Source organism: Halictus rubicundus, chromosome 2 (genome assembly GCF_050948215.1).
Source record: "Halictus rubicundus isolate RS-2024b chromosome 2, iyHalRubi1_principal, whole genome shotgun sequence".
NCBI classification, from domain to species: domain Eukaryota; kingdom Metazoa; phylum Arthropoda; class Insecta; order Hymenoptera; family Halictidae; genus Halictus; species Halictus rubicundus.
Window position 1 is genome coordinate 9,811,871 of NC_135150.1, and position 17,736 is coordinate 9,829,606.

The window sequence follows — 17,736 nt, forward strand, 5'->3', positions numbered from 1 at the left end:
ATTGGAGACACGGCGACATAATGATTTTGTCTGATATTGGTTATTGCGTGAAAATAGACATAAAATTTATCTCTGGAAAAAGGAATAGCACAAAATATTTAGAAATTATTGGCACACAAATAAATGCATTCGCAAGTGTTGCTGAAGATAAATTCATTTTTCAGCATGAAAATGCTGTGGTTTATGCTGCATAGGTAGTGAAGGAATACTTTTCCTCAACAAAAGTTCAAGTTTTAGATTGGCCAACAGGATTTCCCGATCTTAACATTGTTATAAATAGTTGGAGGAATCTTATTAGGATAATATACAAAGATAGCAGACAATTTGAAACTGTAGGAATGATTTCATCTCGGACAAGTATTAGAAAATTATACAGGTTGTTCGATTACAGGTGAGAGAAAATTTAAGGGGTGATTTTCCAAGACAATGTAATATGAATTGCGATTTCGGTTTGATTTTTTAGTCATTATCAATTAAAAATCCGCCTAAACTGAAAAAGAGTAATCAACTCAGTAATTAATTAAGCAACTGAAATTAATTTTCCCAAACAATAATTATTATGAACAAATGAAAAGAAATTCGATCATCGATAACTATTACGAACGATCGAAATAAATTTCTCCCATTGATAACTGTTATGAGTGATCGAAATAAACTTTTCTCAGTGATAACTGTTATGAGCGATCGAAATGAACTTCTCTCATCGATAACTGCTTTGAGGAATCGAAACAGTTTTTCTTCATCGATAACAGTTATCGAGGAGGATCCAATTTTTTGGGCTCTAATAACTGTTATTTGTAATCAAAAAGTATAAAAATCGATATTTTTTAATCATTTTGTTCTTCGAATTTTTATCTTTATATTTTGTGTAGAATATCTTAAATTTCAATAATAATCAACTTTATATTAATGATTTTTATCGTCGAAAATTTTAGAGTAACTGTTATTTTTGGTCCCTGGCAAATAATGTTATTTTTGGAAATAAATGAAAATCATGTCTCAATGCGTGCTATCTTTTTGTCCCGGAGTGTACACGCGGTGAGGCCGATAGCGAAAAACAAGAATCGAATATACCGAAAACGATCGGTTTCCCGATCCAGTTTATCAAACGTTTATTCTCTTCTTTTCAAGGTTTCTGTCGATCGCTCCAATTTCCGTCGGCAGTCTAGAAAACCACGTACATATTACAAACGCAAACGCTCGGCGACTTGTAAATGGCAGTGTACACGCTGCCTGCCGGTCGATACATATCTACTTCGAACGAACGTACACCGCACGTGTGGGATACATTTAACACTGAGAGGATTAAGTACGTCTTGAAGAAGGAAGTCCTAGCTATTGTTTGAAGCGTATAACCCAGCACCGTATGTTTCGTTACCTACTTAAACAAACTACTATCGCAGCGGTACCACCGACCGAATATTTAACACTTTCGCTAACTCGATCCCCGTTATTCCCATTGTCTTCCGGTTCGAACGATAAGAGAGAACAATTCCGTTTCTCGTGCAAACGCGAATTAAACTTCTATTACGTACAACGCTCGAGGAGAATACATTGTCCTCGAAGACATTTTGCTAGACCGTCGGATGTTCGTGCAATTTTTAGCTTTAAAAAAATAACAACTCCCCGGAGCTCGACGTCACAACGAAAATTAGATATCTTCCGAAAGAATTTCAATACATCTTTTCGTCGTCGTTGTCCTAAAGTCTTGCTTCGTGGCCTGTCTTCTCGATGAATTTTAATATAATCCGGTATAAAACTCGTAATTCTATCGTGCTGTAACTGCATGGAACGTCCGCGGTCCGCTTATAGCGAACGCGTTAAAACATCGCATGAAAACAGGAAAAATGTCCCGGTGGTGTTCTAACGATCGTGGAGATCTTTGGAAGGCGGCGTCTAATCGATCGTTAGCTAAGCAGAATTTGTTGCGCGGTTAATCAGAAACTTACCCTTACTTGCCTCGAGTTAATGTCTTTCATTATAGTTAATTCGACACGCCAGAATCTACAGTCCCACTCGATATCCCCTAGTCGAGATCGCTCGCGCTTCATTCGACTCTGTTCTACTTCGAGTGGCGAAGTGGAGAAAATGGCGTCGTTCTACGCCGCGTGCGCCGTCCAATTATTAATATAATCATCAGTTAGTCTGTTCAAAGCATTCTCGTATCCGGCCGATCTCTAAGCAAACCGGGGACAGCGAACGCGGCGGAGTCGTGGCGCAGTTTGTTCGAGAACATCCACCAGGTCTTCCGACCTGGCGAAGAAATAGGCAGTGAACGTTCCAGAGAACCGGATCCTACAGGGCCAGTGTTGTTCAAGAGCGAACCGGACTTCCCTTAATCTGCCTTCGTCGATAAGTGGAAAAGTATCGATATTAACTTCTTCGAGTTCTCCCCCCCTTTTTCCACCGTCGCGTCGCGTCGTGATTTCCCGGTAATGACGGGGGTAGTTCCAAGTATTCGAGTGTCGCTCCAGGAAGAGGACTCTGTTGTACTCTGGGTCGGGGTCGTGAAACGTTGTGGGGAATGGGCATTCTCGTAAAAACACCGATCGGATGCTTTGCCGTGGTCGCGGCAAGGGCAAAGCAAGATCAACTATAGGACGGAATCGAGGATAATGTCGTGCGAGGCCCGCTCAGATCTGCATCTCGGGCTCGGAATCATCGTGGAACCAGTTCGAGGTCCTCTGGCTCTCGGTGACGCGCACGCTGCTCAGCTCCCTCTCCATGTACCGACTCGATCTTGTGGGGGGAAGTCCCAAACCCTGTCTGCGATCGTCCAAAGAGGCAAGAACGTCGTTTCTTCGGACCACCCTGGGCGTGGTCTCTACAGAGCTGGTGCCTTCCTCGGCGTCCTCCGCGGCCCACGGGGGAAGATCCATCATCCCGGAAGGAATGCCCCAATGCTCGGTGAACTCCGAACCGCTTCTGGCTAAGCTTGGCTGGCTGAGGGACCTGACCAGCGAGTCCGCGCCCTCGAACGAGCTCAAACTCGTCAAGTCGTCTGGGTCGACTCTGACGAAGTCTCGGACTGTCATCTCGGACATCGATCTGACATCCGCTTCGCTACTGGCTGCAGCGCCCCTGTGGCTCGAGCCTAGTCTACGTAGGCGATTCGGCTGAACCATCGTGGAGGTGGAATGCGACACCTGGATCCGGTGGCCTTGGGTCCGAGCGGAGCTGCCGCCGTCGCTCTCGTACTCGTACAAAGTCGGCAAGGACGATCTTCTGGACCTGGTGTCCCATTCGGACGACTTGGACCTCTTGTATCTATGATTCTTGCCGAGGTTCGACGAAGACGTGGACCCGGCCTGGTTCGACGGTGGGCCGAGGATTCGGATGATCACGTCCCATTTCGCTGGGCGGAATAGGTTTGTGTATCTCGCGTCTTTGCGGATTAGCTCGTAGTCCTCTTTAACCACGGCTTCCGTCAGCAGAGTTCGCAGGGTGCTATCGGTGGTGATAATCTCCCGCCATCTTATACGTTCCTCCTCGGTGAATTCCGCGGCGTATCGGGGATCTAGAACGCGGGACAATCTGGTGAACCAGTCCGCGTCCGTCTCGTCGATGGATCGGCGAGCGGACAGCGGCGGTCTGCAGGGTATCTCAGCCCGAGCCGTGTACGTCGGTTCGATATTGATGTCGGGCTCCTCGTCTATCGGTGCGTCGCCCTGAACTCCGTTCGGCTCGTTCGTGATGGTTAAGTTCGACGTAGAACTTACGTCGGAGAAGTTCTCCCACTCGGGCGGTGGCGGCGGGAGATTCTCTGTCGGATAGTTCCTGATAGTCACGTCCCACTTGGGGTCCGCCGGGGGTTGAGGTCTCGATTTGTACTCGGTCACCTGGCGACGGTGACGCTCCACGTCTTCGATCGTCTTCTTCTCCGTCACCGTTTTCAGGAACACGTCGTCGACCTCGTGCGTGGTGATCTCCGGACGTCTCGGGGCCACCACCTGCGGTTCCACCAGGGGTTCCGTCACTTCCTCGCGGAACAACCGATGTTCTCGATGCTGGATAGCCGTGTGCGTCGCGGTGGTCGTTGGAACGATGGGTGGCGGGGGCGGAGGCGTCGGCGCCAGGATGCTGGCCACTCTGTACTTGGCATGGGTGTGATCGGTCACTTCCGTGAGGGAACGGGTCTCGGTCAGTTCCGTGTTCAACGAAGTAAGGGATTTGGGTCGACGGATCTCGTGGTGCTGAAGCGGAGGCTGCTCGAGCCCGGCGGGCGACGGGATTCGTTCCTCGATCAGGCTGGCGCTGGTGATCGTCTCTCTTTCCGCCTGTTTCCTTAGGATCCTCGAGTAGACAGGTGGAGTTTGCTGTCGGGAGATCGTCGAGGGCGAAGCGCCACCTCCGGGAGGCCCGTGCAGTTCAGGGACGTAGGAGAAGGTTGTCATTCTAGCTGGCGGGCTTTCGAGGCTGCGAGTCAGGCTGGACTCTTCCTTTTCTAGGATCGTGGTCAGGTTCCTTTCCAGCGTGACGCTTGCCACGTCAGATTCGGATGGTAGAGGGCTAGGCGGAGGAGGCGGGGCTCTCTTCACTCTCATTTGTACATCGAATTTCGGTTCAATCGGTACTGCAACCATGTGTCGAGCGATGCTGCTCCTGGAAGCATTCGCAGCCGTTATGGAGGTCGTTTCCACTTCTGCAGCGACCGTCTCCGAGTACAAGGAACTGCTGGTGCGCATATCTTGCCGTTGATGGGTCTCGTGGTGAACGAATGCCTTGTTGTCGTACGAGCCTGCCGAGGATACGGGCAGCGAAGGTTCCTCGTCGACCTGAAAATCGAGATTAGATCTGGTTTGAAAACGAATTATTTGCGCGCTGTTCGTGTCAATTTGACCCCTTTAATTTTGATATTCAATCATTTTGTTAACGTATTAGGTATCCGATTGAGTATCTCCAGCTATCTGATTGACATCTAATCAATCGGCGATTTTTACAATCTTTAACCATTTGTAATTTATAGCGATTTTAACCGATTTCAATGAAATTTTTAGACTGTATACATACCTATATTAGGTTATCTTAAAAGTTTCTTTCGCAATGTGTATGTGTAATATTGTTAAACAACACGAGCATATACAAATAGCATGTTCGTCCGTTTGTTAAAGCTTTATTACTTCCTAAGCTTCCTTTTATGTAACCACGCAAATTGTTTGCCTAAAAAACTGGGTTGAATTTGCGTTGTGTGCATTAATCGAAAACGAAACGAATTTGAAATGTGAAATGTAAAAATTGAGAAAGATTAAAAGGATTTAGACGTGTTTATACATTATTTTCAACTTACTACAATTGTTGGAGGAAATAAATTTCTATCTTGCTTCTGTTTCGTGCAATTGATCCAGAAAATTTGTATAGCGCATAAAAATCCGCAGTCTACTAATAAACTGACACAAATCTACTGACCAAATCTTCTAAATTTTCAATGTAGGCTCAGAGAAAACGTTGCCAAAAAACAACTACTACTATTTTCTTTACAATTCGGATAAATTACAATATTATACAAATTTCTTTCACGCGTCATTTAGTAAACTAAAACTTATAGCTCTTTAAATAACGCACAAATCGTTTGTTTGAAAACTAAAAATTTTATTCTATTTTAAAGAGTATTTGAATGTTAATAAGAGACACTATACGCACGGACAAATAAAATTCAGTAACTTTCCCACGAAAACATATTTAGAAAACATTTGAATTGATCGTTCAAGATTGATTTAATCTCCTCTAGAACATAATGTGAAACATTTAAAATTGTAACAAAACCAGCATTACATTGGAAATATTCTACCGAGCACCAATTAAAAGAACTTTAGAGGATCATGAATCACAGTTGAATAAAATGTAATTATATTAATTCTCATCCGTTCTCCATGGTTCCATCATAATTTATCCCGCCCTGTCTAATTAACACAACGGTAAAAAAATATCCGTATGATGGAAAGAAAACTAATTAATTTCATAAATTCCTTTTTTGAAAATTAAAAATTAAGATAAAGTGGCAAAATTAATTAAATTTTTTAACTTTTTATTTGTATACACTTAAACAATGAATATTCGTATAAACTCAAAAAGACGTTAACAGACATAGTGTCCCATTTTAAGTGAACCATTCAAATATCTCTGAAATTATTAATAATGTCGAAAAATATTTCAAACACAAGTCGTACGGCTTCGAGGGGGACGTAATGCTATGTTAATGGTTTTTTCGTAGGTGGAGGAGTAGAGGACATATGAAGATCACTTTCAATTTTTGCAATGGAACCATGTATTTTTTAATACACCGATCGATGTAGTTCATGATTGCCTGTAAAAAGTTATTAAGCTTCTTACATCGAAAATTCATTAGTTTAGGTGGTATTTCAGTTCTAATATTACGAGATGCTACTCAACAGTGGTGCAGCTTGTGCCTATGAAGTTAGAACGGTGCACACTGGTCGGAGAACGCGAAAAACTGGCCAAAATTCAATGTTTCAAGTCCAAGATTTTGAGAAAAAATGTTTTCTATATTAACAATACTTCAAAGCTTCAAAATCTAAGATATTGTTTGTTTCGAATGATTGTATGATCGAAGATATCATTCTGCAGACAGAATTCGAAAATTGAAGATGATGTTAATTTGTCCAATTAGTCATTGTAAAACATCGAATAAAGGGTTTGTATTAGAATTTTATGTAGGTCGATAGTCATATTTTGATTATTTAATTGCATCATAACCATTACTTAGTCCATGTGAAAATGTCGCAGTGTTTATAACCATTTAAACATTGAGAAAGCTTAAAAAAGGATGGCTAACAGTGGCTGGCGTGGAATTTCTTTTATACGAAAGCTTAAACTATTCTGAAGAAACAGACAGAAATTTTAGCTGCCATTATCTGCCATTTTTAAAGGTATACGAATTTTAGAAAACAGATGCCCGAAGTACTAAAACTGTATTTTTCCAATTTCCAGTTATTATTTTGTTTCGAATATTTTTTATTTTATTTATGCAAGTTACATTAATGGCATTTTTGTTAAAAATAAATGAATATTAATTAATATAAAAGTATTTTTAATTTTAATAAGAAAAAGTCTTTTTCCAGGTAACTCGGCACTGATACTACGATTTTTCAAACATTTTTGATGATCCCTCAAAAAATGTTTCCAACACAAGTTAATCGGTATTCACTTGTCCACAAATTTCAATATTATAGAAATTAAAAAAATTTTATTTATAATAAATGGAAGTCGCCTTGATTTTTAAAATGTTAATATATATTTGTGACTTCGCAATATTCTAGCTAGTGTCGAGATGAATTCAACGACCTATTATGCTATATTCTTAAACCGTGAAATAATGCTAAATAAGTTTGGCAACTTCTTCACGTTCTCCGACCATTTCTAAAAACTTCGATGATTTCTAAAAAAATGTTACATCGGATTGACACGTCATTCAAAGATCGAGTAAACCTCTGTACTCAAACTGAAGGACGACATTTTGAGCATCGATTGCAAAGAGGTAAATGTTACCACCAGTGCTATTTCGTAGTATTACAATTGAAATATCTTCTGAACTAATGGATTTTCGATGTAAGAAGCTTAATAACTTTTTACAGGCAATCATGAACTACATCGATTGGTGTATTAAAATGTACATAGTTCTATTAAAAAATTGAAAGAGACCTTCATATGTCCTCTACTCCTCCACTTATGAAAGAACTATTGACATAGCATTACGCCCCCCTCAAAGCCCTACGACTTTCATTTGAAATATTTTTCGATGTCATTAATAATTACAGAGATATTCGAGTGCTTCACTTACAATAAGACACCCTGTACGTGTTCCTAGAATGACAATAAACATGTTGCTGGTAATTTTTGCCGTAAATGTTAAACAATATTTTACTTCAATATGTGCGACATACAGTCGTCTCATAATTAATGGTACACACTTTAAATCAGAATAACTTTTTTATAAATGGACCAAACGACTTTAGCTTGTCTACTGAGCTAGATGAGTTAGTTTACTAGACGACATGTGATGAAAATTTTGGAAGAATTGCGTTTAGTCTGAATTTAGTCTGAACAAAGTTGCTTTCGAGAACTTTTTATTTGAGCTTGTAACGAAAATTTAAAAAATGTGTTTTGTAGATTTATATAAGTTGTATGCTGAAGATTTCGTCAAAATTGATTAAATGGTGTATGCGTTATGAACGATTAAAGATTGTGACAATTACAGTTTTTCACGATTTTCAGCCTATTTTTACCATGTTATTGAGTTATTCACATAATTCATATGAATCTACAAGACATATGTTCCAAATTTTCGGTACAAGCTCAAATAAAAAAGTTGCCAGAAGCAGCGTTTTCAGTTTATTTCGTAATTCAGACCAAATGCAATTTTTTGCCAAAAGCTGAAATCGTTTGTTCCATTTATAAAAAAGTTACTCCGATTTAAAGTATGTGCCATGAATTATGAGTAGACTGTGGATCTTTATGCATTAGTGGCTTGTAAATATTTTAAAAAAATGTAAATATTTTTAAAAAGTAGTATGTCAAATTCGCTAGAATTTAGTACAATTTTTATATAACTTTTGATCTGCAATGACTATTACCACTGAAAGTGTGATTTTATTTGATTCCACTTTCTTAAAATTTGTCTAGAAAAATTGAACACTGCACGAACATCCGCAGTCTAATTGCGAGACTGACTGTAAGAAATACAAAACACATCAAAGCCGTCAAGGGGTTAATATTAACACTAAACCTACCAAACACAAAACATATAAAAGTGAAACGTCTTACAGAACGGAGAAGATGAATGTATTTAAACTTTGTAAGAAGTTTTTATAATTTCAATAATTGTGAAATAGAAAACCGGTGATTTTGACCGTGGTAGGTTTAGTGTTAAGACTATCCAGTCCAGGAAGTAAGATTTCTAAGATGTCTTGTAAAGATTGCAAGGCTTCGGGCGATATGAATACGTATGAATCAATTCAACGAACAATTTTCTATAAATGCAACTCTACAGTTTTAATAATCGCAAAAGAAGAATTTCAAGTGGATCTGTTTGACCGTACTGGTAGTTCTAGTGCTTGACGAATGAAAATAAGGAGTAATATACTGTCGATGAACTTACCTCGGAGCTTTCGCTCGGATAATCGCTAGGCAACGAATGATCGATCATCAAATTCGCGTCGCTTCCGGTAGTAGATGGCGGCGCGTGCAGAAGCGCGTGTGCCCGAGGAATTTTCAATCCCTCGAACATCGTGATGTTACTCAGAGAGGACGTGGAAAGTTTCGTTATCTCGGAACCTGAACCGCTTCCGAACGGATGACGGTGGATCACGCGAACGTTTCTGCGCTTCAGGCACATGTACGAGCAGCCTAGACCCATCAGGAGCAGCGATAGAAACAGAATCGCGCAAATGATCAACAGAATTTGGAATCCCTTCAGCGGAGGCTCGGGCAATGGAGAGGCAGTCTCTGTGGCCATACTGTCGGCAAACGATAAACGAATTTTAAAATCGCTCGACTATTTAAATATAGAAGGTGAGAAACGATTAAGGGGATCTTCCCGTCTAGAACCTTGAAAAAAATCGATTTTTCTTGATGCACGCGTCTTTAAAAATATGTCTGCAAAAAGATTCGTTTAAATTCGTAAGAACAACGAAGTTATGGATGTATGAGGAACGCAACTCTTACTGTACATGTAACAACTGATAGTCAAAACGTTAAACGCATTTTTTTCGAAAGTTTATTTTCTGACATGGCTGACAGAGTATCTGAAGATCGAGTTGCGTGATCATATTTAAATTTTTAAAGAATCGTCAGAAAACTTGCCGCTATCGCATGAATCAAAAACTTCGACAAATATATTTTCTATTTTTTTACTATGCCAAATATGAAGAAAAGCATGAAAAATCAAAATTCGAAATGTAGCCATTTTGTCAAATAATGAGATATTTTATTTCCTTTGGTGCATGCTATAATTACATTTATAATCATTAAAGTGGTACTTCATGTTTTAATTTTAGACCTACAGAACGGGTGTAAGGCATTTTTTTGTGTGCCCCTCTTCAAGGAACTCTTACAATTTTAAATATTTTGACTTCAACAAATTATATTGTATGGCCCAAATGACCAAAAAATATGTATGCAAAATCTCAATGCAAAACAGATGCCAATTAGGAGTTTCTTCTTTCTTTTAATAATTTTGATAAGTAGAAAATAATATAAGGACACTTTAGATCTTTTAACTTTTCTGGAAATGATACGAAAGGGCAAAATTTTTTGTCTTTAATTATTTTTTTAAGAAATGTCCATTAACATATTTGTTACATTTTCCTGATAAAATAAGTCCAAACATGACATAATTCGGAGCATATTTGGTAGAACCTCGATTTTCCGAACCACTAATATCTGAATTCTCTATTGTCCAAATACATGTTTCACATAAAAACAGTTTAACTTAAACTTATTAAAATTTAATTATAACTTATTCGACTTATTGGTTTATTAATTGATAATATTGATAAAAGTTTCGTAACAAACAATCTTTAGAAACAAAACAGTTTTGTCAAAAAATAAATCAGTACTGTCCCAGGGATATGTCTGATACCATACCACGTTTATGAGACGTTTCTGTATAGTACTTCGAATATCTAGTGACTCCCACTAATATTCAGACGCTCTTAAAAATCGCATAACTTTGTCAATATTGAACTATACTAATTGAATTTTTTGAGAAGTTAGAACAATTGGATCGCTACATAACGTGAAAAAAATGTTTGATTAAAATTGCAATTGGTCGAAATTATGAAGAAAGTACTAAAAGTTGTATTTTTCAACTTTTTTGTGCGGGCTTATATTAAAAATTTATAAAGTACGTTTTGTACATCTGTATCAATTATACATATTCTCAATATTTCATCTAAATCGGTCAACGTTGCAATGAGCTACAAACGTTCAAAGATGAAAGCTTAAGGGCGAAAGTCGCAGAATTTTGGCCTTGTCAGGGAATTTCGCCCTTGTGTGATCATTTTGAAACATTTGTAGCTCATTGCAAGGTTTACTCATTCTGATGAAATTCTCAGAATATGTATAATTCGTACAGATCTACAAATCATACTTTCTAAGTTTTCAATGTAAGTCCACATAAAAAAGTTGCAAAATATAACTTTTAGTATTTTCTCTGCAATTTCGACCAATTGCAATTTTTGTAACAATTTTTGTTCGCTTTATGTAGCAACCAATTGTGCCAACTTGTTAAAAAAAAATCCAAGTCGTATGGTCTAATATTGACAAAGATATACGATTTTTAAAAGCGTCCGAATATTAGTGGGAGTCACTGTACCTATAGGGATATGATCTGCAAGTATGGTACTCTTGATTACAGCAGAAAAAATCGATTCTTTTAAGGTTGGTAAACCGGGCTCTCCATTTCATGAAATATGATTGTACACATCAAAAAGATTCTCATGTTCCGTCCAGGTTTTATCGTTTCTATGCATGTGTAACTCCTGAAGGCGATTCACTCTGTGCACAAGGTTCAGGAAGGAAGGTTACAAGGCGAATTACTTACATGCTCTCAGGTGGTTTGGGTGGCGCAGGCGCCACAGGTGGCGGATACCTGCAGACTATTGTAATAACTTCGTCGCCGTCCATTTCGAGGCCGGGATGAAAGCGGACCACGACATTGTTGGTGAACACGCGTTGAGGATCCTGCCTCGTGCCGCATCCTGGAACATTGAATCTTTCAAGTTTGCACACCGTTGTGTTGCATACGTACAACCGAATGTCGTTCGTCCTTCAAATATTTGTCCAAACTATCGATTCTCCAAGTTATTGGATTGTCCGCACAGTTTTCAATCTCCTTCGAGTATTAAGGAGGTATACAACCTCGTAAGCCTAATAAAATAGAGGAAATCTAACTTTTTTTCACATATAAAGATATTGTAAAAAAAAAAGATTTTCTTAGGGAACATTAAGCAATAATTTAGCTTTATTTTCATATTTGTTATTCATAAAATTACAAAATGGTGGAGTTGTATAACATCATCTAACTCCATGTCCAGCAAAACCTTGGTAGCTTGAACCCAGCGGTAAAAGTGACTGGACTATAGAAAATAAAAAAATTGTTGTGTTAACTGAAACAAAAATAGATTATCATTCTATAATACAATTTTTTAATTATTTTGATAAATGAGAAAATTCCGACTGTTAAAAGCAAAAATATCTTTTTCGCTGAAAAAAAAATCAACTTTGAACATTTATAAAAATTCAGCAAATCGAGATATCAAAAAAATCGTATCCTACATTGAAGATAATCTATTTTTGCTTAAGTTAATACAACAATTTATTATTTTTTAAACTCCAGTCATTTTTGCTTGAAATATTTCTTGCACACAATAAAGAGTTTTCAAGTAAATCTCGGTGGCACAGTCAAACGGTTCGCTCTGTGTCACAGTTTTAAACCAGAGATCGAAATACATAGTTATAAAGAAATGTATTATCTATAGATATATAGTTTCTAAAGAAATTTTATTCGCACTTATATGTCTCAATTCGAATAATATGTATTCTTATGGAATTTTTATGAGAAAAAGTGTTACTCTAATCTATTGACACTAGAGCAATGAAAGTGACTAATTTGTGTTGACTTTTAAAAATAACCGGATCATATGGATCGGAACATTGCATGATCTTTTTTACAAAGACGTCTGAATGAATAAATGTACTCACCATAGCATTTATTACGATATGATAAATATCGTTCCTGTTATGTGAACACGATCTTGCGATTTTTAAAAGATATCAGAAGCTAATCACTTTTTATACTCGGTAATTTTAGTATTAACAAATTCCCAAGAGTAACACTATTGACCTTATGCATTTATTTAAAAGATTAAAACCATTAGAAGAATTTAAAAATATTGTTATATTATTTTCAACCTATTCAACTTATTAAAAAAGAAAATAAATTTCTATTTCACTCCAGTTTGTTGCAAATTCAGGTAGAAAATATTTATTTTACATCAAGATCCAGAGTGAATTTTTATTTTGCATAAAGATACGATTGAGAAGATTGTTAATAGTACTGAACAAAATATCTGTCCCGATTACAGTAAAAATTTTATTATCATATTTTACACTTCTATTCTAGTGAATCAGAAATTATTTTACTTTCAAGAGCGTTTTATTATCTGTTTTCTCATTTCAAAAAATTTCTACAATCCATGCTTCAATTAGAACCTACTCGAAAGTGTCACAAATTTCCCAATCTCTGTTTTAAATAGTTATTTTCAGAACCGTTTCATGCCCATATTTTGTTCAACACGAATGCTCTCTATAAGCCAATATCCCATAATCTTGCGAATTAGTACCACAACAAAATTGCCGTGTAAATTGTTAAAAGTCAGTCATGAGGAAAACAAGTCGCTCGGTTATTTTTGCAGCTATCTACAATATTGGTGGCATCGTTGCTGGGCGCGCCATGTATACACTACGGATGGGGAGAAAAAAAAAGAAAGAACTTTTTTCTAAATTGTGTCAAAGTGTGGTGAGCCCACGCTGAATGTTACTTCTCACGTGGGCTTCGGGGCTCGGTTAAGATCGTAAAAGCCGAGAGAACCGAGGATGGATCAGTAGGCGATGCTGTGAATCTGGCAGGGGACTGCGCACCTTTTAGAGGTAGTTCCAACTTGGCGCTGGTCGATCCGCGGCCTTTGAATATGCACGCGCTGTTGCGATCGAAGTCGGCGTAGGCGACTCCGTAAAACGGTTCCTCGAACATCAGCTCGACTTGCATGCTACCCTGGCTGCAATTCAGGTACGCCTTGGTGCGATTCAGAAATATCATCGACGAGATGTCGTCCAGTTTGGTTACCTTGCCGTTCAGAATCGTGGTCGGGGGCAGACCGGGCTGGTACTCGATGCTGTTACCTTGCGAGGCGTAGTTGCTCTGCGACAGCACCAGAGGAAGTGCTGTGCAGAGCACTGTCAGTAACCTTGCCAGCATCTGGAAACCAAACGAGAGATCAGAGACCCGAATTGTCATCGGTATTGGTCATAGACCTCGCGACAATACTACTCCCAACTTTCCCAAGTTTTTCGAGTTATAGAGATTCGACTACTACCTTCTGCAACGATGCAAAATTATGTCACAAGAAAGACAGGATACTCAATGAATTAAATATAAATAGAGCAAGCTTAGAATTAATACATCCAATCAGTAAAAAATAAACTTTCCTTACAGCATGTACAGTAGAGTAGCCTTTTTTTAAATGAGTTCGAACAATATAATAACGAACAATATAACAATATTATAGTCGTTTCATTCACTTTCAACCCTTCGCGGACTGGGTTTTACTATTTATATAACTGGGAGTGGGTTTTGCTATTTATATAATTAAGCGGCTTATAACTTTGTGGAATATAATATTAGGTTGTTGCATATGGAATGTCCGATTTGTAACAGTGACGTGAAACAAACGTAAAACTTTGTCCTGAATAAACCCCATTAATCAAAGCACTATTGTAACCAACATATTCTGTCAACGAATTGTAAATTTTTTATTGTAGTATGGTAGAAATTGATTTTTTTAGATAGATTTTTTTATGGAGTCATATTAAAGATATTGTTTATACTACACCGCCAAGAGGTTTAAACGACTTACAAACTGAGATAAGACAAACGCATATGCAACCATATCCAGTGCAACATTCGCATAAAGTAACAGGAATGTAATCAACAGGGCTCAGAAATGCATTCTTGCTAATGGAAGTGATATTGAACACGGTATGTAGTCTTATTAATTTATAGTTGCGATACTAGCAAATGAAATGTTACGATATGTTCAATCAACATATCTCTCTCATTTTTGGACCTTGTGTGACCTTGGAAGTCATTGTGTTACATATGAGTGAATTCGTCTTGATCCACGTTTTCATTTAACTCTAAAAGATGTACATAGCATTCCATTTAAAAAAAAACTAAAGGTCACCTTCGTTTCTCTAAAGATAACTTAAATATCAAAAATTGATGAAAAATTCTTTCTCTTCAATTTTTTTAAATACTGTTTACGAGAAAACCATCGTATACGAACATCGGTGCGTAACGCTGTTGGGATAGTAGAACGTCCGGATAATGGAAGTTTGGATACGGGAGGCTCTACTGTGCTTGAATACGTTTCTGCCGTTCCGTTCCTAAGTAAAAGTCCTTCGTTTGAATAAAAAAAAATAGAGAATATTTTATTTAAAGTATTCTGCATCATTAACTATAATCTTTTCCCACTTTCCACGTAATAAGCGGATCTAACAATAGGCGGAATTCGGTTCGTGTGAAGTAATTCAATCATTAAGCCATTTTTTGATATGCTCGTAAGAACTGAAGGGAAAGGCCATGCTACCATTCATCGGAATAAATGGTAATCTGATGGAACAATGGCGTTTGACGAACATGGCAGGTGTGGTGGTCATGTTTAAAAATAGCTTTGTTAAGTCTTTTTGCATATTTTGGACGTTTTTCTTTCAATGCTCGACTTAAATTGACTAATCGTTCTCAATAACGATTAGCAGCGATGGCTTCTCACAATTCTTTAAGTGTCTCTAGAAAAATCATTTTTAAATCGCTGAAACCAACCTCTACAACTCTTTTGAATCACGCATTGTCAGCACAAACTTCTACAAGCAAACGATGACTTTCAGCTGTACTTTTCTTTCAAATGAAATAATGTAATAACACCTCCCGCAAATGTTGTTTTGCGACACAAAATTAGAAAACATTTGCTGTTTACGCTAGACTCCGATGTCATATATTGGAGTCTTAAAGCTTGTTTACATGCAGTACTATCACATAACATGCTACACCATCTCAAATGACATACAAGTACTATTTAGCTCTGACATCTATCAGTAAACGGTAGAAACTTATTCAAGTACCTAATACAGTAGAACCTCGATAACTCGAAAACCTCTATAAGACGAAAATTTGTTCTTCATTCCCGTCTGTTCAGCTGTACAAACCTCTAAAACTTGAAATAAAACTTCCCCAACAATTTTAAAAAATGGAAAAGAATCATGCAGAAGAAAATCTTTGGAGCTAGTTTAGATAGCAAGAGAAAATGATGTGGTAAATTTTCCTGATGTTCAAAATTGTTTACTACAGTGGTTCAAACAGTATAGAGAACAAAATGTTGCTGTAAGAGGATCAAAATTAAAGAGTACAAAGCCTCTGTAAGTCGAATTTTCGTTTTTTGAATCTCTCTTACTCTAAACCTTGATAAGCGGAAACTTTAATAACTCGAAGATTTTTCCCTTCCCTTAGGTTCAAGTTATCGAGGTTCCACTGTATAAGACTCTATGTCAGGGCTGGGCACATTCGCCTCAATTGAAGCAAAACCTCAATGTTTTGTATTCTGTTATGCATAGCAATTAATAAAAAATTCTGCTATGCATAGCAATTTATAAAAACTGTGGTTATCTGATTTAGAAGTTGATGGAACGTTTTATCAATTCAAATAATTTCTATTAGACTCCAGTTTCTGTAAATTGGACTACAACCGCTTGTATTTGCATAAACGTTCACCATCTAGTAATAATAATATTGATTTAACAGAATAAATCCATTGATAAAGGGTCATAAGATGAAGCTCATATAATTAAGATTGTTAACACGTAAATTGAACAAGCAAAATATGTATTAAATATATGTATAGAGTATTTTAAATCATACAGTTCTTGTCGTAATGGAAATCATAATAAATGTCAGTGTGGAATAATTCTGTGCTCTTAAGCAGTCAAGTTTGTTAGTCAGTTCCAACGCGACTTTCCAGTTCTACAGTCGATTTAAAAATGATTCAATTTATGCAGTAATGTAATATCCGCAGTTATCCTTGTGTGTGTAAGCAAGGTTTAAAGGTCTTAGAATATTACAAACCAACATTGATACAGTAAGAAGTTAAAAAGTTTATTTTGATCTTCTCAATATTATTTAGTTGAATAATTAACTGAACAATATTTATTTCACTATCACCAAGAGTGATTACATTGTATTTTGCATTACATTATAACAATATCAGGAATGTATTTATTCAAATTTTTAACGATCTTTATCAAAATATGTATACAAAAAAATAAGTTTATTAAATAAGTTCAATGATCATAAATTAAATAAAATTATTCTAGTGTTAAATATGAAAATTTTATATAAGAGATAATTGTAAGGACTATTTTGTAAATATACATTTCTACATACACAATCAGACAACTTGTCCCTGTGCTTCAAACTTTGAACTTTGACTTTTAACTCATTTGTTATTGTTGCTAGTTTCGTTTTCTCATGCAGATACGCAATTTATCACTTTCATTTATCTAAAATCATTCATCCGTCCAAAGTTCTCGAACACATTAGCGAAATATTCTATTCCTCTCATTCGCACTTACTTCACAATCAAGCGAAACCATGGCGGCCGATTGACTCCGAAACAAATGTTTATTAAGCATGCTTTCTGACCTGTTTTCGTTACATTCATTGTTTCGAAATGTTCGAACTTCAATTCTTGCACTCTTATTCACCAGCCCCTACAACTATTTACTAATTTATACAAGTTCAAATCGGATTTATTAATGAACAATCGATTTTTTTTAAAGGTTTATAAACCGAATTCCTCGTTTGATAATAACAATTGAACTGTGTAGTTGAAGTATTAATGGCATCTCTGATTACAAAAGATTCTGCAGTGTATTATATATTTTCAT

General features: G+C 37.2%; 1 protein-coding gene across 1 annotated transcript in view; it reads right to left on the reverse strand.

Moving 5' to 3' along the window:
- Positions 1-355: 355 nt before the first annotated feature.
- The window catches only part of Pot (zona pellucida domain protein papillote), a 49,533-nt gene continuing 32,152 nt past the window's right edge, over positions 356-17,736 (reverse strand). Inside the window, exons 3-6 of the mRNA XM_076805108.1 lie at positions 13,660-13,996; positions 11,561-11,717; positions 9,116-9,473; positions 356-4,775 (exon numbers count right to left, since the gene is read on the reverse strand). Of these exons, the coding sequence (XP_076661223.1) occupies positions 2,634-4,775; positions 9,116-9,473; positions 11,561-11,717; positions 13,660-13,996 (2,994 nt within the window). The 3' untranslated portion in view covers positions 356-2,633. The remainder of the gene's footprint in view (positions 4,776-9,115; positions 9,474-11,560; positions 11,718-13,659; positions 13,997-17,736) is intronic.